The following is a 23,489-nucleotide window of genomic DNA, read 5'->3' on the forward strand; positions in this document are numbered from 1 at the left end:
AAAAATGAAAACAACAAGAATTTGTTTGAAAACCTTCCAAATTGCAGGTTGATCATTTTAGAATCGTATTACAGGAATATATAGATACCTAATTTTGTAAAAAGTAAACATTAGTAGGAATGTTTCTTCAGATCAACATTCAAAAAGTGCACAGAGGATTATGCATCAGTCAGATCATTTTGTTACATTGTTTAACCATTTTAATTTAAAAAATGAAACTATGTGAACAGCTAAATAATACAAATGTTAAAAACAAATTAATCTGACAGATAAATTATAAACAGCTGTTTTCCTCTATGTAGCTTTTTGTTCATGCTTGACAATCAGATAAACAGACAACTAGATAATATGTATGTGAATTAAGAGAAATATGGAAAAATGAGAGGAGCTTGGCTCACTTCTAAACACAGCTAGCAGTCAAGTATGATATTTATAAGCAGCAATCACATAAGTGTTTGGCACTTTGAAATATCAAAATCAACTCAATAGCAAAATTATTAAAGACTTCATCACAGTTACATAACTCTGCTATGATCACATGGAAGACTTATTTTTGTTTTGGATACCATGAACAATTCTTTAATTTGTACTAAAATCAGTAGCTGTTACACAAACATCACCCCCCTCCCCCTTTAAGACAATCAAAGGCTAACATGTTCTTTTTTTTCTTCAGGCTGTATCAGAAACTTTTAAGTTTGCTTGGTTTAACAAAACAAATATGCCCTAAGACAAATTCCAGAAACAAAACGGTCAAAATTTAGACTTCATATCTAATTAGCTTTTTAAAAGTTCCACACTTTTTAATAACAACATTATTGTAGAATGTTCTATATAAAATCTACAGTAAATACACAAATACTGGTTGGCAATTATTGTAATCGATATTAAAAATGATTTTAAAAATACATTAATACATCACATGTTTTGTTCATTCCTATGCCCAATGCTGGCAGCTCCTAAATGTTTCAGTCTTAAAACAGAAATTTTACTGCAAAGTAAGTCATGCTGAATCCAATGGAACATGGTTCCAAAAAAATAATGTTAGGATATATCATAAAACATCAAAGCAATAATTTCAAAAAAATCAGAAAATTTAAACTATTTGCAAAAGTACATATTGATATATTTTGTATGCAGATATCTAGATAAAGAATTTCAAAACACAAAGCAATATGCAGCTGCCATAAGGTCACTCTTACTACTGATACAGTTCAAATTAGAAAAATTAATTCAATTAATAAAAATTTCAGATGCCCTTCTCTGGTGCTTCCTTTTCTCCCACAATGGGTTTTAAGCAAGTGAGAATTTAATTAGTTTTCACTTTTGAGTATTAAATATTTGGATTTTTTTCTTCTGTTGCAATTAAAAAATCCTTTTGAAATTGTTTTTGTTAACAAGATGAATCAAAATGTGCATAAATTGTGTTATTTTAACATAATGCACAGATGAAATCTCAGTTTCAGAGGAACAAAATGACAACTGCAAGACTATTAGAATCCATTCTGAATACAGTGTCCATTAAGTACCTAAAGAAATAAGCATGAAGAAACATAGTACTAACTATAATAAACTATTTCTATTTAAGTATAGACTCCAAGCTTCTCAGTTATTGACACAGATTCTATTCTAAACTATTTCATTATAAATAAATTAATGAATTTATACTAACATTATTTTCATTGGTAGGTAGTATTTTTAAAAAAGCTATACTAGCATGTTGCAGATTGGGAATACTAATCTGTTTCATATACATGACTCATAAAGTCTGTTTCATATATATTATAGGAACATTGCTATTTAGAGATTCAATATTTATTAAAATTATTACAATGGTGGTATAGTTTTGATATTACCAATTTTCTCTTCCTTCTATTAAATACATAATATATTTTTATTGGTCAATTATTTCAGGGGAGATGTCTGCTGCAATATGCAAATGCAAGCCAAAAACCCAATAGTTTTCACAATTATTCAAAGGTTTTACTGTGGTTTCACTAAATAGCAATTCAGTCCTTTTGAATAGTTCCTAAATAAAAATGCAAAGATAAGACAGGTTTAGGAACTGTGAAAGCAATTAGGCAACTTCTCATCCTCTCAATCCTTTCCTACTTTCCCTCTTTAGAGCAATTTAGTTCCCAGTTTAATAATCTCTTGTGATACCAAATCCAGGTAAATTACTTTTGATTTTTAAAGGAGCAGGCAGAATTTATGGACATTATGGAGGACAGATGCAGCATCACACAATACACAATCTCCAAAACCTGACATTTTTAGAACTGCAAGCCCATGACTCTTTGGTTTATTGTAATCTCTTATATACACAGAGCCTGACCACCACCACCACCGCAAAATTCTCAAGGAGATTAACACCCATAATGTAACATAAACACTTATTTTTCAAACATACATCACACAACCATAGTTGCAGATTAATCTTCTATGAAGTCTTAGGCTTGTTATATTTTAATGGATTATGTATTTTAATGCATTAAGTATGTGAAAATGTATACTTTATTTCCTTGCAAATAAAATACTTTGGCTTTTCTGTTCCAAGGAGATTCTAACGTTAGCATTTCAGCTTTTGGGAAGGAAAATGTATTCCAATAAAAGTCCAATTATTTATGTCTGGTTTTTTTGTTCTTTTACTTTTAAATACTATTAAGTATTATATAGTTGTAAATTCAAAATGAAACTTTGGTGATATGTCTTATTTTGCTTTTTCTTGAGTTAGATTTTTTTTACTAGTTTTGTCTAATATTTGTCTGTTTATACAGCTAAATTACAAGAACTCAAGTTGGGTGACTCAATTCTGGCTAAATTAAATTCTATGCATCATCATGGGATTCCTTTGGTTTAGCCATTTCTCCCTTCATGCAAGGGATGTAGAAGCCGGGAAGCCACAATCATTTTATCTTTAATCCAATCTAGTTTCCATATATTGTCTGAACTAAAAGTTTTTATAAAACAGTTTCGTTTGTATTAGTGGAAAGCAGCCTCCTACTCATTTATGTGGCAGAACAGATGTGGCAAAAGCAAGAGATACCATATTGATACATAGTTATGTGTGGCTAGGATCTGATAACAATGCAATCAGTCACAATTTCTCAAAATTTCAAATTGTAATCAAGATAAATTCCACTCAGTTCACAAAAAGTAATCTGAAATTTTCACATATTTCTATATATTTTCATATTTGAGGTATATGAGAAACTAGTAAAGCTAAAACTGCAGCAAATAAAATAGAACGATACTGTTGAATTCCTTTAAAAGTTCTCAAACCACAGTAAGCAAGAAATGCACTCCAATATATTTGTTGACAAATGAATTTCAACCCCATGATCTTTATCACTTTCAAAATCAAATTACTTCACATAAGGAAAGCAGTTCAAACCAAATTTTGTTATGAATCTATTAGAAAAGGGTGATTATGTTCACAATCACAATTATGAAAAAATAAAGGAACTGGACTAGCATAAAACTCATAGTACAAATATAACAGCAAAATTACGAACATGCACAAAATTGCTATTAATTTTGCCAATATAGGTGTTCACAAAATAATTCTTACCTAAAACTGAAAGGTGATTATTCACATTTTTAACCACCAGTACTAAAGAGTACCAGTAAAATAAACATTATAGTAAAAAAGACATAAAACATACAATCAGCTGGAATAAGAATTTCAGATACAAATATCAAGACTTTTAAGTTTAAAAGAAATTCTTTCTGGCAAAGATTTTAAACAAAAATTTGGATTATAAAAGGGAGAGACATAGTTGTTGCCAACCATCTAATCCAACCAGCTATTCTCTCTATACATTTCACTGATTTTACAATAAATTAGCATTGCCTCTCAAGACAGGAGTAACAGTATTGATTAATCTGGCCATGAATACAGGTATTTGATACATCTGCCCAATCCATTTAATAGTACACTTTACCAGGGTCATGAACAGGATGTAACCATCTTACATATCCTCTGATGTGCATTTGATACATAATTATTACGATCTTGTATCTTTATTTATATAATGTTTATGCAAAATAGATAAGGGATGAAGTAGTACATTCATTATTCTTGGACACAAGTGTTGAGTCTATTCTGCTAGATACCATGTTATTATGTGCAATAACTGTACATAAAATGCTAAGAAGATGGAGAAATCTTATGTTTCCACTTTTCATTAGGTATTGCAGCATACCCATCTGATGCAGTGTGCATATGCTAAATTATAATTTCCATCATCCTCAGACAGTGTAATTATTTCTTTGCCTACTGGAAAATGCAAACAGTAATCCAACATATCTTTAGGCCACTAGATCGTGAAAACTACACTGAATGTGTGAATACAAATATTCTTCCCAAGAATGAAACATTTTTTTTCTTCACAAAGAAAAGAGAGTTTTAAAAACATGCTTTGTAAAAAAACAAAAAAAGCCACACTTTAAATTTTACATAAATTTGACCAAGAATTATGTGCATTCAAACTACTTTTAAATTACAATGAGGTTTGCTTATAGTGGTTTGAGAACAGAGACAAATTTATTGTCAAATAAAGCTCAAATCTATCAATGCTAGGTTGATTCATCCTCTTTTTAATCAAGGTTGCAAGAACAAATCATGATAAGCAAGTAAGTAAAAACGCCAAATTGAAAACTTTCAAAATGTTAAAAATCTTGTTTGTAATGTATATAATATGCACTAGAGCTTAAGAATATTTTAATTCCCTGCCTTTTAAAATGCTTATTCATGACAAAGCCATAAAATTGTTAAACTTATCATATGATATCCTGTAATCTACAATTTTTATGCTTGAAGCAATTTTAGAAATTGTGATTATTATTTCTATATAATCATGTTGCTTTCAACTTTTAATCTAAATATATGTATAATCCAACACAAATCTGTTGGCTGTTCGCACATGAATTTCTGGGTTTTTTGTTAAGTACAAGAAAATAGATACACATCTGTAATATTTACAATTTTCTTGTACTTTTATAATGACAATTTACAAAAGACATAACAAAAATACAGAAATTTATGAAAACGTCCAAAACAATCCAGTAGCCAGAAGTACATTGTCAAGGTACATTTTTAAAAAATGTCATTAAACACATTGAAGCCAGGTGAAAATCCATTTTGGGATCATTAAATCATTAACCCCCAAACAAAATTGGAAAATTACATCTGATTTCAGAGGAACTACATAAATACAAGTAATTCCTATGGCTGTAGTAAATGTGGGTGATTATCATCTTAAGATTCAATCATAGGAAGAAAGAGAAAACAAATTTTGGCACTTTCAAAAACTCTTGTTGAAAGGTGAGCAGTAGAATTCTTGCAGTATATGTCTGCAAGATATATGGTTTCATCTTACTCATAAAAAATGAGTAGGAAAAATAATTCTGAATATAGTGTATAAACTTCAAAAGACCACATACCGTGTTCCCCCGAAAATATTGACCCCCCCACCCAAATAAGCACTTGGCCTTATTTTCGGGCAGGTCTTATTATTTTTGAGGTGCAGGAAGCAGTGGGTGTGGTCACCTCATGGCTGCTGCTGTGTTGCGATATTTTTGGGGAGGGCTTATTTTGGGGGAGGGCTTATTTTCAGAGAAATAATGTTTTTGGTGAAATGAAGTTTAATGAAGTTTTGTGAAGTCATTAAAGAAGAGCTTGTGCAAACTGATTTCCTAAGGGTCTGAGGATGAGATCTTGCAGTGTTTTTCCACCTGTCAGAAATATTTTTTCTCTTATGGGATGAAAAAGCTTTTGATACCAACCCAATATGATTAATTAACATATTTCAATTTGGAGAACATTAAAAATATACAGTGTGTGTGTGTGTTCAATATCCTTATATTTTAGATTTGTACTGAAAATTCATTAATCACTGATAAAAAAAATTGTTACAACTGTCACTATGTTACAGGTACATCTAGTTATATTACTAATTACCAGATGACACATCCGTAACATAAAATTATGTACTGCTGATACATATAGCAACTGGTTTAATTAAAACAAAGACACAGGTAAAAATTGTATCATTTATCCTTCAATATACTCTTTGGATAATCTATATTTTTAGATGGACATGTCAATGTAGATGGAAAGTATTATCAGCTAACACTAATACTGCGTAATTTAAAGTTTGAGATGCAAGTTAGGCTGGTTATTCTATAAGCAACAGAGAACATACTTTTGTTACCTCAACCATCTTCCTTTATATAAAAAATCTGGTACCCTCATATAACATAGATAGTATCATTACATCAGATTTAGAACTGTGCCCAAAATAATCTTTTAAAAATAAAAATGAGTTTTATTTCAGAGAAACCAAATATAACTTTCAGAACAGATTGCTTTGAGTTTTATGATTAATAACAAAACTCTGCATTTCTTGAGGCAGAAATCTCATTCTATCTCATAATGGTAAATGCTATATATTTCATAATTGACAAAATATAGCTACTTTCATGTAAGAAGCTTTCAAAACCCCAAATTCAAGTCTTCATTCAAATTCCTCCTAAGTACTAAAAAGTGAAAATTTAAAACATTGTATTTTGTGAGTAGATTGCAGATTATATAGTAATATATTTCATATTTTAGGAATTTGAGGTATACATTGCATACTATTATTTCAAATTACAAAATTTAGAAAATTATTACAAGCATAAGGGCAAATCATTTTGTTTTATATTGTTTGATTAATACTTAAAATTCATAGAATTTGAATTTAATGTACTGAAATTAGGTAACTGAAAGATTGTGTAAACTGGAACACATGTACACAATGAAATTTCAAGGACATAAAAGCAAATGATAATTTCAAACAAAATTTCTCCAGCTTGAATTACATGTGCAAGGATCCCCTCTATTCAAAATGTTTTAATAAACTGTAACAACAAAGGCCAAATTATTATTTTTACATGTAAAAGTTTCCTAAAAGAGTGAGAGTTTTACCTCATTCCACTTATCACCAATACGTGTTTTAAATGGGATGGAGATAGCTGAGCAAGAAAAAGAAGCTGAAAACCATATTGGGCATATGTAAAAAAACGGACAGAACTTTCTAGGCTTTTAACATCAAGTCTTTCATACAAAACAGCTAGGGTATATTCAATGTTCTTTAACTGATATATCAACATAATTATATTTTAAAGAAACATATATCTCATATCTAATTGATATCACCCTTTCAGGTACTGTTTAAATTAATAGAATGTTCACATGGACAGATCAGCAGGATATTAGGTGGATATTAACTGTGACTATTGTATTACTAAGTTCCTGAAACCTTCTGCCTCAAAAATGTATTTACATTTATTAAGAGGTCTTCCTTTTACTTTTGACCCAAACAGAAATCACGTGGCCTTCCAAATGCTGACAGATACAACGACCACAATATATCTCTTGACAGATCATTGTAATATATCATTCTCTCTGGAATTTGGGGATAAGTTTCTCTAAGATCAGAAGAGGATTTTCTTTTCTTCCCATCACTGACAGATACACATTTTAATAGTTAAACATGCATAAAGGGTAATAGCTCTTATATTTATAAAATGAATAGCAAAACTATGACGATGATTCTCCACGAAAAACTCAATTTATGTTTGTACAATTATTGGAAGCAGTCACTGCACCAAGATCATAAAATACCTAACTAATGGCCTCAAACCCTAACCCTCAGCATATATAAAATATCCATCCCCATACTGGCCCATGCATCATTCAGTAAAATTCTAAGCATTAATAAATAAAGCTGTACAGTAAATTCCAAACCTAAAAGAAGTACTACAAATATAAGCATTGTGGATTAAAGTCTGCCCTGTGCACAAAGGTTTTCATTAAAAAGATTGAATGAAATTAAAAAAAAACATGCAGGGTTATCAAGTGAGGAAAGAGGCTCAATGAACGTCAGGTGTAAGGGAACCTGGACTACTTTAAAAATACTGTAAATGTAATTCTTACTTGCAAATAACAAACATTTGTAAACATCTTATACAAGAAACAGATCCTGCAGATAAAATTAAGTAGGGAGAGCATGCAGGTCAACAATAAATATTAAGTACCATCTACTCAGAAAAGATTAAGAAGACAATTGATAATAAGAAAATCTAATACATTTTTCAGTTTGTATTGAGTGTGCTTGTTATTATTCTTGAAAAAAGTGTGAATTCTATCTGACAAGTGCAAAAAAAAATTTGATATTCAAAATGATACCTGTTATATAATGTGAGACAACACATGTTCAGATTAATTATTCTGTACTTAATTAGTATGTAACTGATATGCCTACAGAAGTAAACAGTCTTTATTAAATGTCTTTATGAAAAAATCTGGAAGTGAAGAAATGTTAATTGCTATAAGATAAAATAGGAATATAATGATTCTCTAATGAGAAACTTCAAGTAATTTTTGACAATTGGTGGCATGTTGAAATAAAGGTTCAGGCTTTAAAAAGGGGGTAATAAACTGATGCAACAAGAATCTTAAAGGAATAATAGTGACTTTTAAATGATCAGAGTCCTGGTAGTGCAGTATTACGGGCAAACTCTGCCTACAGCCTGGAGTTTGATCCTGATTGGGCTCAAGGTTGACCCAGCCATCCATCCTTCCAAGGTCAGTAAAATAAGAATATGCTGATATTGTAAACTGCCCAGAGAGTGCTGTAAAAGCACTATGAAGCAGTATATAAATATAACTGTTATTAAAAGAAAGTGATACCCCAAAAAGTAGCTCACTATCATCTAATTTACTGGAACTAAAAAAAGTCAGCATCAACCTTTGGAAAGCAAATATTAAGCTACTCTAAATGTCATATTGCTGACTATATCCTATGCTAAAATCCAAAACTATGAATAATATTAAAGACAACTATGTATTTTCTTGGTTTGGAAAAAAGCATGCAAGATTTATATCAAGAGTGGAAAAAGAACCAGAAAACAAGTTGCCAAAAAACCCCACCATCCAACCCTTATGACTACATACATGAAATTGTATTGATACATTCAGCTACAATCTCATTACTCTACATCAGTGGTCCCCAACCCCCGGTCCGCGGACCGGTGCCGGGCCGTGGAGTACCTGGCACCGGGCCGCGCAGCGGCCGGGGGCCATGATTGCTGCAGCGGCCGGGGGCCATGCAACGGCCGACTCTTCACTCATGCAGCGCCGTCGCCGGAGGGGGGGAGCTGCGCGGAAGCACAGGAGCAAGTGAGGCGAGGAAGAATCCCCCGCTACTACATCACCTCCGCCCCCTCCCCGAGTCAGCCGTCCCCTCAGTGAACACCTCCGCCTCTTTCTCCTTTCTCGCCTCAGTCGGCTCGCCTGGAAGCGAGGCGAGGAGGGGGCGGACCATGCGCTGGAAGCGGAGCCCTTGGAGGCCGCTCTCTTCTTTTTCTCGCTGTCCTCCTCGTTCCTCCTCGTCTCCGAGTTGCCCAGGGAGGGGCAGCGCGCCCGGGACGGAGACGGTGCTTCCCCGCCCGGCCTTGGCTTGTGAGAAGGAACGGCGGGAGAGGTAGAGAGAGAGAGAGAGAACGTCGGGCAGCCGAGGGTGGGGGGGTCTTTTGAGGGGAGATGGATGGGGGGTGCGCGATTTTGGCGCGCGTGCACCCTCCGCGGGCGTGGGTGGGGGGCTGAGAGGAGTCTAACGGTAGCACAGGAAAGGGGAGGGTATGAGCGCCGCCTGAGGTGGTGAGGGGCAGTCGCCAGATTCAGGCCGCCGCTGCCGCTATTGCAGCGCACGGTGGAAAAGCGGCGGTCTTGCCCACCCCTTCCCTGCCTCCCGCCTGCTCCAGTTGCCGCAGCCAGGGGTGGGGGCTCGGTGCCTGAAGTCTCTTGCCTCTCTTCCAAAATTTCGCCAACGGGCATCGGTGAAGCACGCTCTTTCTCTTCCTCACAAAACACATTTCCTTTCCCCCCACACGTAGTTATTGGCGATATGGACTCTTGGAGGCTGCGCTCCCGGGTCGCGTTTCCTTTTTGCAGCCCACGAGAATGCCTGGTTCTGAGCCTCAAAAAATGAGAGTTCTCTTAAGGCTGCAAAAAAGGAATATACTTTGGTCCTTGAAGCGCTTTTTCTGTTATTTGGACATTATATATATACGTACGTACATATGTACGGTATGTATATATGCATGCATGCATGCATGCATGCATGTATGTGTGTGTGTGTGTGTATATATATATATATATATATATATATATATATATATATATATATATATATATATATATATATATATATATATATATATATATATATATATATATAATGTCTGTAGTCCATAATATAGTGATGATTTAAAAAAAATTAGTTGAGCACATGGAATCTTTTTTCTTTTAGTATATTTTGGAGGTGGGGGCCCACTTTGTTATTTAAGATAGTATCTCCTTTTATATATGGTAGTGAAGATACCTAATACTCCCACCCCCTATTTCCCCCACGACAACCTTGTGAGGTGGGGGGCTTAAATAGAGTGAATGGGCTTAATACTGTATTCTTTTTACATTGCTATCCTCTGGCTTATTTAATTTTGCCCTTGCTCTTTTTATCTTTGACCTTGATTAATTCAGCTGTTTATTCCTTAAAATCTACATACAAAATGGAAGGTGGGATATGATTCAGGTGTTGAATTGGGAAGGTGGATTTAAAAAGTATGTTTGTATTCCCCCATTTTTTCTTTTACAAAAAAGCATCATGGAAATATTTGCTTGATATATATTTAGCTCATATTATGGTAGTAATCAAAACAATCTGATATATAAACAATCAATGTGTCATCGCAAACAACGCCCCCCCCACCCCTGCGCGCGCTCAGCGGGCCATGGTAAAATTATCAAAGGCTGACTGGTCCGCGGCGATAAAAAGGTTGGGGACCACTGCTCTACATGCTCTAAAGAGGTCTTTTAAAAATAAGAAATTTATATTGACTACATCAGTAATTCTATTCAAAGTTCTATAAATAATCAATATTACAAATATATAACTGCTTTTCAGAATTTCTAATGTGTAGAAAATACAGCATTAATCATTTATTTTTAGTTTAATTCACATTTAAATAGGGTAGTCAAACAGAACTTGAAGGATACAGAAATTTAAATTCTAAAAATTTTCACAATGTCTACAACTTTACTTCTATTAGCTATGTTTTTTAAAATACTTAAAGCCTAATGCTCAAATCTATGAATGAACCCAGTGATTTCAAAAGACTTCACTATGTAAACAAATGTGTTCAAGCAATTAAACAGTGCTAGGTCAGTCTTCAAGCATAGCAGCCGTTGACTGTAATAGCTGTTGCTTCTTGAACCTCTTACTTTCATCTTTGGCTTCCTATTACTAAACAAAAAGTTTATAAATACTATTTTATAAATCTAACGACTATTCTAATACTGGCTCCTTGAATCCTAAAGAAAAACCCATGGTGCTCTCCTTTTCTGCAAATTCTGTCTATGGGCAGGGCATATAACATCGGGACCAACTGGATCCCAAAAATCTGAATTAGCTATTTGGCAATTAACTGATGAAGACAACAAAAACCACATATCACATCCAAAAGAAATGCATGCAATTAGCAAAGGAGGGAAAGGGAAGGAATAGTTGGAGATGCCACTGTCATACTTACCTGACCATATCTCCCAATGAAAAATGTGTTCAGTACAGCAAACTGCTGTACAATTCAAGAATATATATTTATTACATTATTTCAAGATTAATAAATTCATAAACGAAGAACAAATCTGCCCACCTTTTAACGATGACGATATTCTCGTTCCCTATCACGCTCTCTATCACGGTCTCTATCACGGTCACGATGCCTCTCACGTTCACGGCTTCTTTCCCGGTAATAATCATCATGGCGATCTCTGCTACGAGATTTATGGCGTCGACTTTTCTCTCTTGATCTACTATGGTCTCTCTCCCTTGACCGTTCACGTCTTCTAAAAAAAATTACTTCCTTAATTCTCTAAAATCAATTTACATATCTTGTAATAATCTAAAATTTCTTGAATAAGAACCTAGTCCAAGCACAACAACTTATGATGAATATGTTTTGGTAGTCCCATTTTACTAATGCAAGTAATGCAGGTGTAATGCAAGGAATAACTGTTATTAAGGAGTTGAAAAGACAAAATAGATTTTTGTAGTACTAATTATAAATATGCAAAATGTTCTGGACACAAAAGCTTGATGCATTAAAGAGATAGTTTTGGAATGTCCAAGCCTGAACCAAATATGTTTCTTTGAATGTTTTGGTCCATCCACAAATGAAGCAGGGTCATTTTGCTCCATGCATATGAATAAAACAGGATTTTTGCAGGCCAGTGGATTATTGGCAACGACTGAAAGATAGGAGGGTAGGGAAAATGGTAGGAGGATAGGAGATGGGCCAGTGGTACATGAAGTGCCAGTTGCTGAGAAGGGAGAGAAGGGGCAATGTACACTGGCCTTGTCTTGTTTGTTCAACCATATTTTATCTCACCAAAATCTGCAAAAGTATTCCTTTTTTTTATTCTACTGAAGTATGGCTGAAGTAAAACAGTTTAGTAGACCTCAAGAACACAATGTTTGTTCTGAATTTGGAAATAGTATTTTTCCTATCTCATGCGTACGCTTGGCGTTGATTTTGAAAATACAGTGTATTTCTTTTTAATGGATTTACTTCAGAGCTAGTTGCTGTTTCAAAAATGTTTTCCTGCTTCCTAGTCTAAAATTTTATCATTTAAGTTCCATTTGTTTGTAGAATAATTTTAATTATGTATATATTTCTGTGTGTGTGTGTAAAAAGTGGCTTAAATAGGATTGCTACACCACTGAATAGAAATTTGCATGACTAAAAATGAATTTTCAAAATTGTACATGTATTTTCCTAACTAAAATTGAATGTATAAAGATAAAAAGGGATCCAAGAATCATAATTTATTACATAACTCTTTTTGTTCAATTAAATTTCAGTCAAGATTTTTAAACAAAAGGTTTACCTTGACCCAGAACCGTAAGACTTTGATTCAATCCCATGAAGACAATCTTGCAGAGAGCTAATAAGTACTTTGCAGCGATCATCTGCAGATACTTTGGACTGTTTAATTAATGAAATTGCAGTCACCAAGGTTTCTATAGCACTTCCATATTCCGCTGAAAAATAAGAATTTGGTGAACAGATTATATGTTTGCTTAATATAAAAACCTCTATATATTTTCTATTCTCAACCTCAAATATTTTCTATTCTTCCTCAAAAATGTACTAAAACTAAAATCATACAAATATACGGTAAATTGATAAACCTGTTCTTGGCTTACGCCACTTTAGATTATAAACTAGAACTTAAAATCAATGAGTAGGACTGAGTCACAAGATTTAAGTCCACCACTTTGAAAAATATAATTAAATACTAGAGGAAAAGATTCCATTCTTGTATTCCTCCAACACAAATAGTCTCTGTATAAAAATGTTTTTTAGAAAAGCATCCCATCATAGGTGCTCTATGAGTCCACTCCCCCACTCCAAATGGAAACATCTCACCTTGGGCAACTTGCTGCAGCCAATTCGTTGTAAGACAAGTCACCACAGCTTACTCGCCACGGGCCAACTTACCACGAGCCAATTCAACAATTCAATTTAACTAAAATATATTTTAATGTTTGTCATTCATATTTCATTTTGTCCCTCTTTTTGCATCCTTTCTTTAATGATTCTATTCCACTATTTCTTCAATATTAGTGTAACTCTTGTCCTGCTGCAAGTTGTCTCACAGCTAGTTGACTGCGGCAAGTTGGTCATGGCAAGTTGTCCTATACTTCCCTTCTGACATACAAAACACAGATTTATTTATTCATCATTTGTACAAACATTAATTCAATAATGTTGTAAGCAACATTATTAGACATCTATATCACAGTACTCTTCCAAATAATTCAGTAGATGAGGAACTGATGATACCTGCAATTTCTGAAATATAGTTTAGTTTACAGATATAGATTATATATGAACAATAAAAATATAGTATACCTATCCTTTCTTGCAACCTGTGTAAATATTGTCCACATGTGTAGTCATATAAGTATACAATTTTGTTGCTCTTATATTTTTTCTTTTAATTATTGCTTTCTTTTGTTGTTTTATTAAATAAAAGCAAAATGTTTAAAAATTCAAAAAATATTTTGTATCTAAAAGTTAAAAGAATTTATGATGTCAATGATTAGTAAAGCTTTAAAATGAGGCAAAAATAATGAATATAAATACTGTATGTTAAAAGCTTTCTGAAAGGATAGCATTAGTTAGAGCTGAAACACCAATAGAGGGGCCAAAGGTGTATGGTGTAGACTTATACTTTTTTTGTGCTTCAGAAACAAAGTCCCACTTCCTTGCCCTTGAAAGTTATATATAAGAAAATAAAGCCACAAAAATTACCTCTCCAGAAGAAATGGCCCAATTCACATAGGAGGAACCAGTCCTTTAGATAAGCATAGCAATAAGCAATAAATATCTTTATAATACATTGATCAGAAAACTTTACTTCCTATATTTATTGATTCAGGTTTATCTCTTACTTACATGTAAATACAGATTACAGAATAAAATAATCATAAATTAAATATACTGACCAGCACTTGCATCTGATACAGCTCTTGAAATGGCACTGCTAGAGATAGCCCTATTTCTATTCATAATTTCTTCAAATTCTGCTTCACTTAATGGTGTCCTTGCAGCATCTATTTCTCTGCAAACAGACACACAAGTTCATTTTTATTTACTTCCAGCAGCACAATTATTACAGTAATTTTAGTATGGAATTATAAGCAAAACATATAAAGGAAAGCTTTTTCTTTGCAATACAAAACCTGCAAGCTAGAGAGAAAAAAAGTATACTATCACAAAAGCAGCAACTCTGATATATTTATGCAGTGCTTTCCATCTTCTGAAAAATTCAGATGCTTACAAAACTTCTGTCAATCAATGTATGATAATTCAGGTACAAAACCAAAGTTGTCCCAATCAACAAGTATGGCCTCAATACATATGCTTATTTTTTTTTATAAGAAACAATGAGTAAATTGTGCCAAGAATTAAAAATATTCTATGTTCTGTAATGATATAGTACACATAAGCAAAGTAATATGGTAGCTACAGACTTGGCTAATTTCTTAATTACCTAAAATTGGAGATTGAAAATGTTAACTTATTCTGCTAGTGCCTTTTTGAACTTTGTGACTTCTGTCAATCTCTATCTTCAACAAGATCTGAAGACTGACAACACAAACAGAGCGCGCCCTTTCCCTTCTATAGGCACTCTGCTAAGATGTAATTAATTAACCTGTTTTCTCCTCCCCTCAGCTTGTTACAAATACAATCAAAATTACGTAATTTCACTGAGACACTTAGAAAGGAGATCATGCCTTGTGTGATGTTAGACTATATGTTCTTCATATTCCTTCCAGCATTGTAAATTATATGGCTTAAATTGCTTTTGAGAAATGTTTCTTGCAAATGTTAGTTTTTCTGGTAGAAAGAAAATGCAGAATAAGCAATTCTATCCTCTTAAGAGCAAGAAGTGGATCAAGATCCTATAGCTGATTTAGCATAAGAGGAAATGTCTAAAAATTCATACCTCCCTGCGTTTTGAGTATTATTTTTCGTTTGTCTCCAATACAATGGCATATGTAATTGTTCTCTTATGGACATGTTATTTCCAGTGAAACGCCTATGATATATAATTGACAATTTAAATATAGTTATGGATTGTAGTTGAGATCATCATGAAAATATTGGTCATTATGTGCAGAGGTTCTACTTCTTCTTTCACCACCCTCAGCCCTCCTTTGCTTATTAAATTATTCTCTATATAAAAATAGAAATTTATTGAGTTCTTTGCATATTATTTCAAGCAATTATGCATAATGCTTTAACTTCATATAAATAAGCTTTCTTACATTTTATATTTAATTTTTTAATGTCAATTCAACAAATAAATTAATACTGGACTCAATGTTTCAGGAAAAAAAACTATGCTACTTATTTAACAAATCTTCATGCCCACAAAGCCTCATTGATATACTCACAACATGAAAAAAAATTATCTATAACAATCTATAAAATTTTGAAAGGTGCTATAACATTAACATAATATAAATACCATCAAAAAATAAATATAAAGAAACACCATAAGCCTACAGCATGTTTTAAAATAAAGCTAGGAAACAAATAAGTGAATTTTAAAAACTGAAATATGGAGTGGTAAAGGAGTCATGTGAAGTCACTATACATATTCATAAGTTTAATATTGAAAAGGTACTGCTCAATTACACTGCAATATGCCTGTTGTCATCCTTTATTTTGTAAGGGGTGTTTCCTCATATATTCTGCCATCTGAAAATATTATCTGACTCTATCACAATGCCTGGTTATTCTAGATAATAGATATTGCAAATAAAGATCTCTATATACAGGTACAGCAGACTGAAAAGAAAAACATGCCAAAGTAAGACAATCCACATAGGTTTTATTAGAGGACTCTTCTAATTCTGACTACTTTAGTAGAGTTTTGTAGTATTTTGAATCTGAAAGAAAAAAGTGCTTTTGTATACCTAATTGCACTCTTATAGTACTTGCAATAACTCCATAAACACAGATAACTTCTTTTCTCAGGACTGCATGTTTACCCTCTGCAACTGCAGAGCAATCTGTATCCAAACAGGGTCCAGAACAATTTTATTTCTTCAAACCAGTCGAACTGTCACTTAAATCTTAAGACAGTAGATACTTGAACTTATTATAGACTATTATGACACTGAGAGAACTGTGTCCACCAGAATAATGAATTTTAACATTCCAGAGCAGATGGTATCTATGTATAGGAGACAGAACAAAGCAAAAGCCATGTCTGTTATATAAGTTACAAGCATCTCCCTGCATAAAGGCTAGCTGTTTTTGTGAGTACAGGACTCATTAAAGGAAGGATATTTAAAGTTAAAAGGAAATCTACAGAAGGCAAGAGAGATGTAATATATCTCATTAAAATAATATTCATAATACATTTAAAAGGCTTACATATAATATATAAAGGACAAACACAAACAAATATGTAAATGAATGGAAGACAAAAGACCTAAGCAGCATTTTTAACCAACTGCTTTGTACACTGCTTTGGTCGGCAGGTGTCAAAACACCCCTGGGAAGCAAATAGTAGCAAAGAGGAACAGTGACTATTCAGCTAAAGTATGGGTAAGCTCTATGTACTTTTTTGCAATTTTGTATTAGCAGGCTTTCTCCAATGAAATGTATTTTCTTTTTGTATCACTTTCTAATGCAAAATGACAGATATTCCCCACTGCAGAGAATTCTAGAACTCTTATCAGCAGAACATTGGAGAGCTCAAAGTCATAAAATACTCAGAGAGAGAGGTTAAAATTAGGAAAATACTGTTTTAATGATGACACCAGATGTTGAATATCCCTTGTTCAAAATGAGATAATGCTATCTGAACAGGCTCTAGAATTCCCTTAAGTCAATAAATATGTTATAAATGCAAAAGGCATACTCACCTGCCTGGTGGCCCATAATCACCTCTGTCATATGGTGGAGGTCGGCCATATGGGTCTGAAGGTGGTGGACCACGACTGTCTGATGTAGGTATGCCACTATTGGCTGGTGGGGGGAAGAAAGCTGGATTCACGTGTGGGGCAGGAGGGGGAGCACCTGGTGGTGGTCCAGGTAAGTGAGGAGGAGGAGCCAGTGTAAGGGGTGGTCCTAAAGGACCAGGTGGACGAGGGGGGAAAGGACCTGGAGGTGGAGGAGGACCTTGCTGTGGGGGAGGAGGACCTGGTGGAGGACCATAGCCAGGTACTGGAGGTGGAGGACCAGGCGGAAGTGGACCCAATGGAGGTTGGCCAAACGGTTGTCCTGGAAACAGAACTGGAGGAGGGGGACGGTCACCACGATTAGGAGGACCAGTTAGTGGAGGAGGCAGAACCTGGCCAGGTGGAGGAGGACCTGGTGGGCCTGGTGGGCCCGGAGGACCTAGAGGTGGACGTGGAGGAGTCTGTCCAGCTAAAGAGGGATGGAAAAATGTCAATTATTAATATTCTACTGCCCATATTTTCTCCAAACACATAAAACATTTGCAATAAGTATGCTGTCTAATAGATCAAATCTAAATAGATGTCAGATTCTAATTCTCCCCTTTCCAGGCAAAAGAAGGCTAAAAAATAATAAAAACACATATTAATGTCATTTAATTTGCTATTTTTTCCTACAAAAGAATTATTCAAAGCAGTTTTCTTCCTCTGTCTCTTTTATTTAAAAAGCTCTCAATTTAAGTATAGACTCAGAAGGGAAGTATCAACAGTAGAATATAGAAAAAGCATACCATCAAAGTAAATAAAAATAAAAATGGCCAAATATGGAAGAAATCTTATAAATAAAGCTACCATACCATACTGCTGAGTCTCGCTGGGAATCAGGTGAAATATACACTTAATAAATTATGTTATTGTTATTCATTTTATTTAACAAAACAAATTAGGAAAGCTTTCAACATCTTAGGTAGCTCTAAAAAGGAGTTTCATTCTATTCTAAACTGACTACTTTTTCAAAGGAAAAAAAGCAGAATGTCTGTATTCTAATAGAAGAGAAACCATTAGTTTGCAGTACAGTAACAAAAATTAGAATATTTTACATTTATACTGTGTCTAAGACTTAGTTCAATATATAATACATCAATATTTCATTTTGCACTACTCCTAAATGTTAGGAAAAAAAATAAAAAGCCTCAAGGCTCCTACCTCTGCAGGACACCAAAACTGCAAAACAGTAGGAAATACTTTACCTGGAAAAGGTGGAGGGGGCCCTCCGGGTCCAGCTGGTCCTGGAAATCTGTCCCCTCCAGGAAGGGCACCTGGAAAACGGCCCCTCCCTCTGTTACTTGGAGGAAAAGTTGCTCGTGAACTGCCTCCTGGGGGACCAGCTTTGCCTTCACCAGACATCTGGCCTGATTGTGTAGCTGCAGTTAATGAAATAAAGTCTTTGAAGTGTACTATGGAATTAACAAGTGGTTAAAGTGGTTTATTCTATTTCAATTATAGTTTTATTTGGCAATTCTGTTTTACAAGTAACATGTTTTTTAATAAGAGTTTTGCTTTTTATGTTTTTGTTGACAAAGTTAACAATGTATTTTTCCTTGGAAAGAAAATTGCACAAATACAGTTTTACCAAGAAAAAAAGAAATTGCCATTCTCTAGTTTTTTTTTTTTATTTACTAGAATTTAAGATCTTAAAATATTTTTAAGGCTAAAATTCAAGTTGCAGGTAGTCCTCGACTTATAACCACAACTGAACTTAAATTTTCTGTTGCTAAACAAAACATTTAAGTTAATTTTGCCCCATTTTACAACCTTTTCTTGCCAGAGTTAAGTGAATCCACTGCAACTGTTAATAACATGGTTATTAAGTGAATCTGGATTTCCTAAGGATTACCTTACTATACATATATTTAGAGTGAAGTGTACCAATGAGATTTCAGAACTTGATTTTTCCCCCCAAATGACCTATGAAATAATCTATAGTGCTTCTTTGAACTTTGAACAAGCAATTCCCAAATCCTTGAACAAATTAATAAATAGTTGCTTAATTTTGATACAATGGTCTTTATTATTTCTTCAGTAACATCTAAAAGCATTTTTGTAAATAAAGATCACAAACCATATCTGATTCACCCTTTTTGCTCATGATACATATATTGCTCACCACTTTGATTAAATAGCAGAATATCTAAATTGCTTAATAAATTTCAGGTGCCTGAATATTCCCCATACCAATAGGCACACTAGAAACTTAAATTTTTCAAAAGGTAAACAGCTCTAGCTTTATTTCTGTGGAAGTGTACTGATGTTCTATAAGGCAGATAGTAAAACATACCTTTAGGGAGCAAAATAACTTATCCATAGAAGTAAACAATTATTTAATTTAAAGAATTGCATAGTAAACATTCTTGAGACTTTCTACTACAATATAAAAGTAAATTAGCAACACAGAAACAGTTCAAACTCAGTTTTAAAAATCATAAATACGTGAACCACCAACTTGTTCCATTATTAATGGGACTTGCACAAGCATTCAAGTTAATGGTTATCATATTTTTAATATAGAAGTCATGAAATAGTAAAACTGTACATTTTTTAAAATGGTTCAGAATAAATGATTTGGACCTTACACAAATGCAGCACCTCTTTGATCTTCATTAAAGCAGTGTCTGTTTTTCAGACTTCCGCGCAAGTTTGAAAAAAGATGTCCTGCTTTAAGTGTCATATTAAAAACCGTGACCCATCAAAACCGCGTTCCACAAAAGCGCAGTCGACGAAATCACGTATGTGACGTCATCACAACGCGACGAAAAAGATCGAAAAATTGAAATAAAAATTAAATTACAGCAAGCCGATTCACATAAAAGTAAGGGTTAGGTTAAGGGTTAGGGTTAGGTTAAGGGTTAGGGTTAGGTTTTTCGTTAGGTTAAGGGTTAGGTTTAGGGTTAGGTTAAGGGTTAGCGTTAGGTTTTTCGTTAGGTTAAGGGTTAGGTTTAGGGTTAGGTTAAGGGTTAGGTTTGGGGGGGTTAGGGTAAGGTTTTCGCTTTATTTTTACATTTTTCGATCTTTTTCATCGTGCTGTGATGACGTCACATACGCGCTTTCGTCGACCGCGATTTTGTCGTCCGCGGTTTTGTGGTGGAACCATTAAAAACACAGTTTTTAGACTATAAGATGATCCGAACCTTAAGATGCATCAGGTTTTTGGGGAAGAAAACAAAGGGGGGGGGGAGAGAATCTGCCTTGCCTCCCAGCAATTTGCCTTCTTGCAGCAAACAGCCTGATCAGCTTCAGCACAGCCTGATTTATCACGAGCAGCTGATTGGTTGTTGGATCAACCTCCTGGAATATCGCTGATCAGCTGTTCCAGGCTTTGGGGATTGCCACCTCCATGTGTCCCGTTTTTGCCTACAAATGGGCCAAAAATGGGATGTGCGCAGCAGGGATGGGTTGCTGCCAGCATTGCTGCTAGTTCGCTGTGTGTGCGTTTTGTGTGGGCACCCTCGCTTCACTTGCGTGTGTGCACAGTTGAGAGTAATTTTTCTGTGCATGCACGAAACATTAAAAAATGATTAAAAACCAAGCCAGCAACACCCACGGCAACCAGGGAACCAGTTCAAGGGCATGTCCAGCCTGCCGTCCCTACCAGTTCGGTGAGCAAGTGCCAATTTCCACTACCAGTTCACCAGAATCGGTGTGAACCGGTAGCAACCTACCACTGGCACTGAGGTTGGAAATGAGATGCACAGAGGCGGCAATAGGCTGCGGCAATCCTCGCAGCCTGGAACAGCTGATCAGCGGTATTCTGGGAGGCCAATCCAACCGCCAATCAGCTGCTCATGCTAAATCAGGCTGTGCTGAAGCTGACCAGGCAGTTTGCTGCAAGGAGGCAAACTGCTGGAAGGCAGAGGCCGAAGGGTGGCTGGGACTTTGGCAATATTCATTCTATAAGATGCGCAGACATTTCCACCTACTTTTTGGAGGGGTGTGTGTGTGTCTTATAGACCAAAAAATACAGTAATTTATTAAAACAGTGAAAATGAGGGAATATGTAGCCCTTAAAGAATAAAACATTTGGGGTGGGGTGTGTGTGTGGCCTGAATCTCAACAACAGGACGTGTTCTCTGGGGGGACTCTCTGAAGAACCGTCAGATTCCTTGCTGTTTGAGGGGGTGTTTAACACAGCTGCCTTGGGGAGGGAGTGAAGAGGGGAAGCACAAGTGGGTATGGTCGGGGAACCCGTAACTCCCCCAAAACACCTGCAATTTGCTTCTGGACCCAAAGCAGGAAAGGCAGCCATTATGAGCTTCCACGCTGAGCAGTTTGGAAAAGCACCACCCATGGACCAGCAGCAAACAGACAGACAAAGCCATTAGTAAATCAAAAGGAACAATAGAACTGTTTAAGGGATCCTGACTTTCACTCTGCGCTTTTGTTCTTTTTCAGTAACTTTTGACAATCTCTTGAGATTTCTTTTCGATTTGCAGTGAAGCTGTGAATTTAAAGATTTAAATGTAAAGGATAAATCTGATGAATTATTTGTCTGTATTGCCATTTAGTGATAAATAAAAGTTCACTGGACAAAGTTGACTGAAAAAGATAAAAGGAAGCTGGCTAAGAAGAATTCACCTTGATTTTTTGTTGACAATACTGAACTGATGATAAAGTCTCTCTAGAAGAAAGAAATTAAGACCAGCTGTGTAAACACGGTGTTGCACTTTTGCTACATTATAATAGATTGCTGAGAATACTGTTCGGACAGTGCAGTTTTTTTTTCCTTACTGGAAAAAGAAACTTGGATAAACCAGACAATCCACACTAAAGGGTTTTTTCCCCACTTGTCTACTTTGGTCCTTTTTTCTATGCGAATTTGTATCCTTTTTCTTTCCTTTTTTTCTCCGTCTCTCTCTCTCTCTCTCTCTTTGTATTTTTGCAATGAAATGTGGATTAGCATTGTGGAATTAATTTGGGGCTTTTTTGTTTGTTTGTTGGGGTGAGTGCTTTTTCACCAATCCCTTTTTCTCTTGTTTCCTTGGGGTTTTTTTCCTTGTTTTTTTCCCCCTACACTCTGGCATTATAAAGCGAATAGATTAAGGTAGCAAGAACCTGAAGATTGGGTCCAAGAACAGGGTTGGGGTTTGGGTTCTTTGGTGGTGGTTTTTTTTTTTTTTTTTTTTTTGAGGTTGGTGCTTGAGCTGCTGTGGGCGACGTCAGGATTACAATCAATCTGTTAATTCACTCTTTGGATTATAAAATTTGATTATAACACAAACACAACAATGTCAGAATCAAATACCAAGATGAAGAAAATAACATCATATGCATCTGCAATTTATTTATTTATTTATTTTGTATGCCGCCCACTCCCGGAGGAATCCGGGCGGCTCACAAAAGACAAGGGAAAGGGGGGAACGAGACAAAGACAACATATTAGAAACAAAACCAACATTCACAATTTCCGTGGAGGTAGATGCTTCTCAGCTCCCCCCAGCCTGCTGGATCAGCCAGGACTTGGTGGCTTTGCGGAAGGCTGGGAGGGTAGTAAGGGTCCGGATCTCAACAAGGAGCTCGTTCCAGAGGGCCGGAGCTGCAACAGAGAAGGCCCTCCCCCGGGGAGTCGCCAGCCGACATTGGCTGGCAGATGGAATCCAGAGGAGACCCAACCTGTGTGATCTAATTGGTCTGAGAGAGGTAATCGGCAGGAGGCGGTTTCTCAGGTACCCAGGTCCGATGCCATGTAGGGCTTTATAGGTAGCGACCAGCACCTTGAAGCGGATTCGGAGACTAATAGGTAGCCAGTGCAGCTCGCGGAGGATAGGTGTAACGTGGGTGTACGTTGGTGCACCCACAATTGCTCGCGCGGCTGCATTCTGGACTAATTGGAGGCAGCCCCATGTAGAG

General features: G+C 35.3%; 1 protein-coding gene across 4 annotated transcripts in view; it reads right to left on the reverse strand.

The window, feature by feature from the left end:
* The window catches only part of CPSF6 (cleavage and polyadenylation specific factor 6), a 38,328-nt gene that overhangs the window by 538 nt on the left and 14,301 nt on the right, over positions 1-23,489 (reverse strand). Inside the window, exons 5-10 of one of the 4 annotated variants that reach the window (XM_087723458.1) lie at positions 18,836-19,009; positions 17,553-18,057; positions 15,620-15,712; positions 14,616-14,731; positions 12,992-13,145; positions 11,758-11,947 (exon numbers count right to left, since the gene is read on the reverse strand). In XM_087723458.1, coding sequence (XP_087579584.1) covers positions 11,761-11,947; positions 12,992-13,145; positions 14,616-14,731; positions 15,620-15,712; positions 17,553-18,057; positions 18,836-19,009 — 1,229 coding nt within the window. In that variant the 3' untranslated portion in view covers positions 11,758-11,760. Of the gene's footprint in view, positions 1-11,757; positions 11,951-12,991; positions 13,146-14,615; positions 14,732-15,619; positions 15,713-17,552; positions 18,058-18,835; positions 19,010-23,489 lie in introns of all 4 variants that reach the window. The other 3 variants (XM_087723457.1, XM_087723460.1, XM_087723459.1) reach the window with 3 other exon arrangements.

Source organism: Thamnophis sirtalis, unplaced genomic scaffold (genome assembly GCF_051295495.1).
Source record: "Thamnophis sirtalis isolate CommonGarterSnake01/CBP01778 unplaced genomic scaffold, rThaSir2_p1.2 scaffold_9, whole genome shotgun sequence".
Taxonomy (NCBI): Eukaryota; Metazoa; Chordata; class Lepidosauria; order Squamata; family Natricidae; genus Thamnophis; species Thamnophis sirtalis.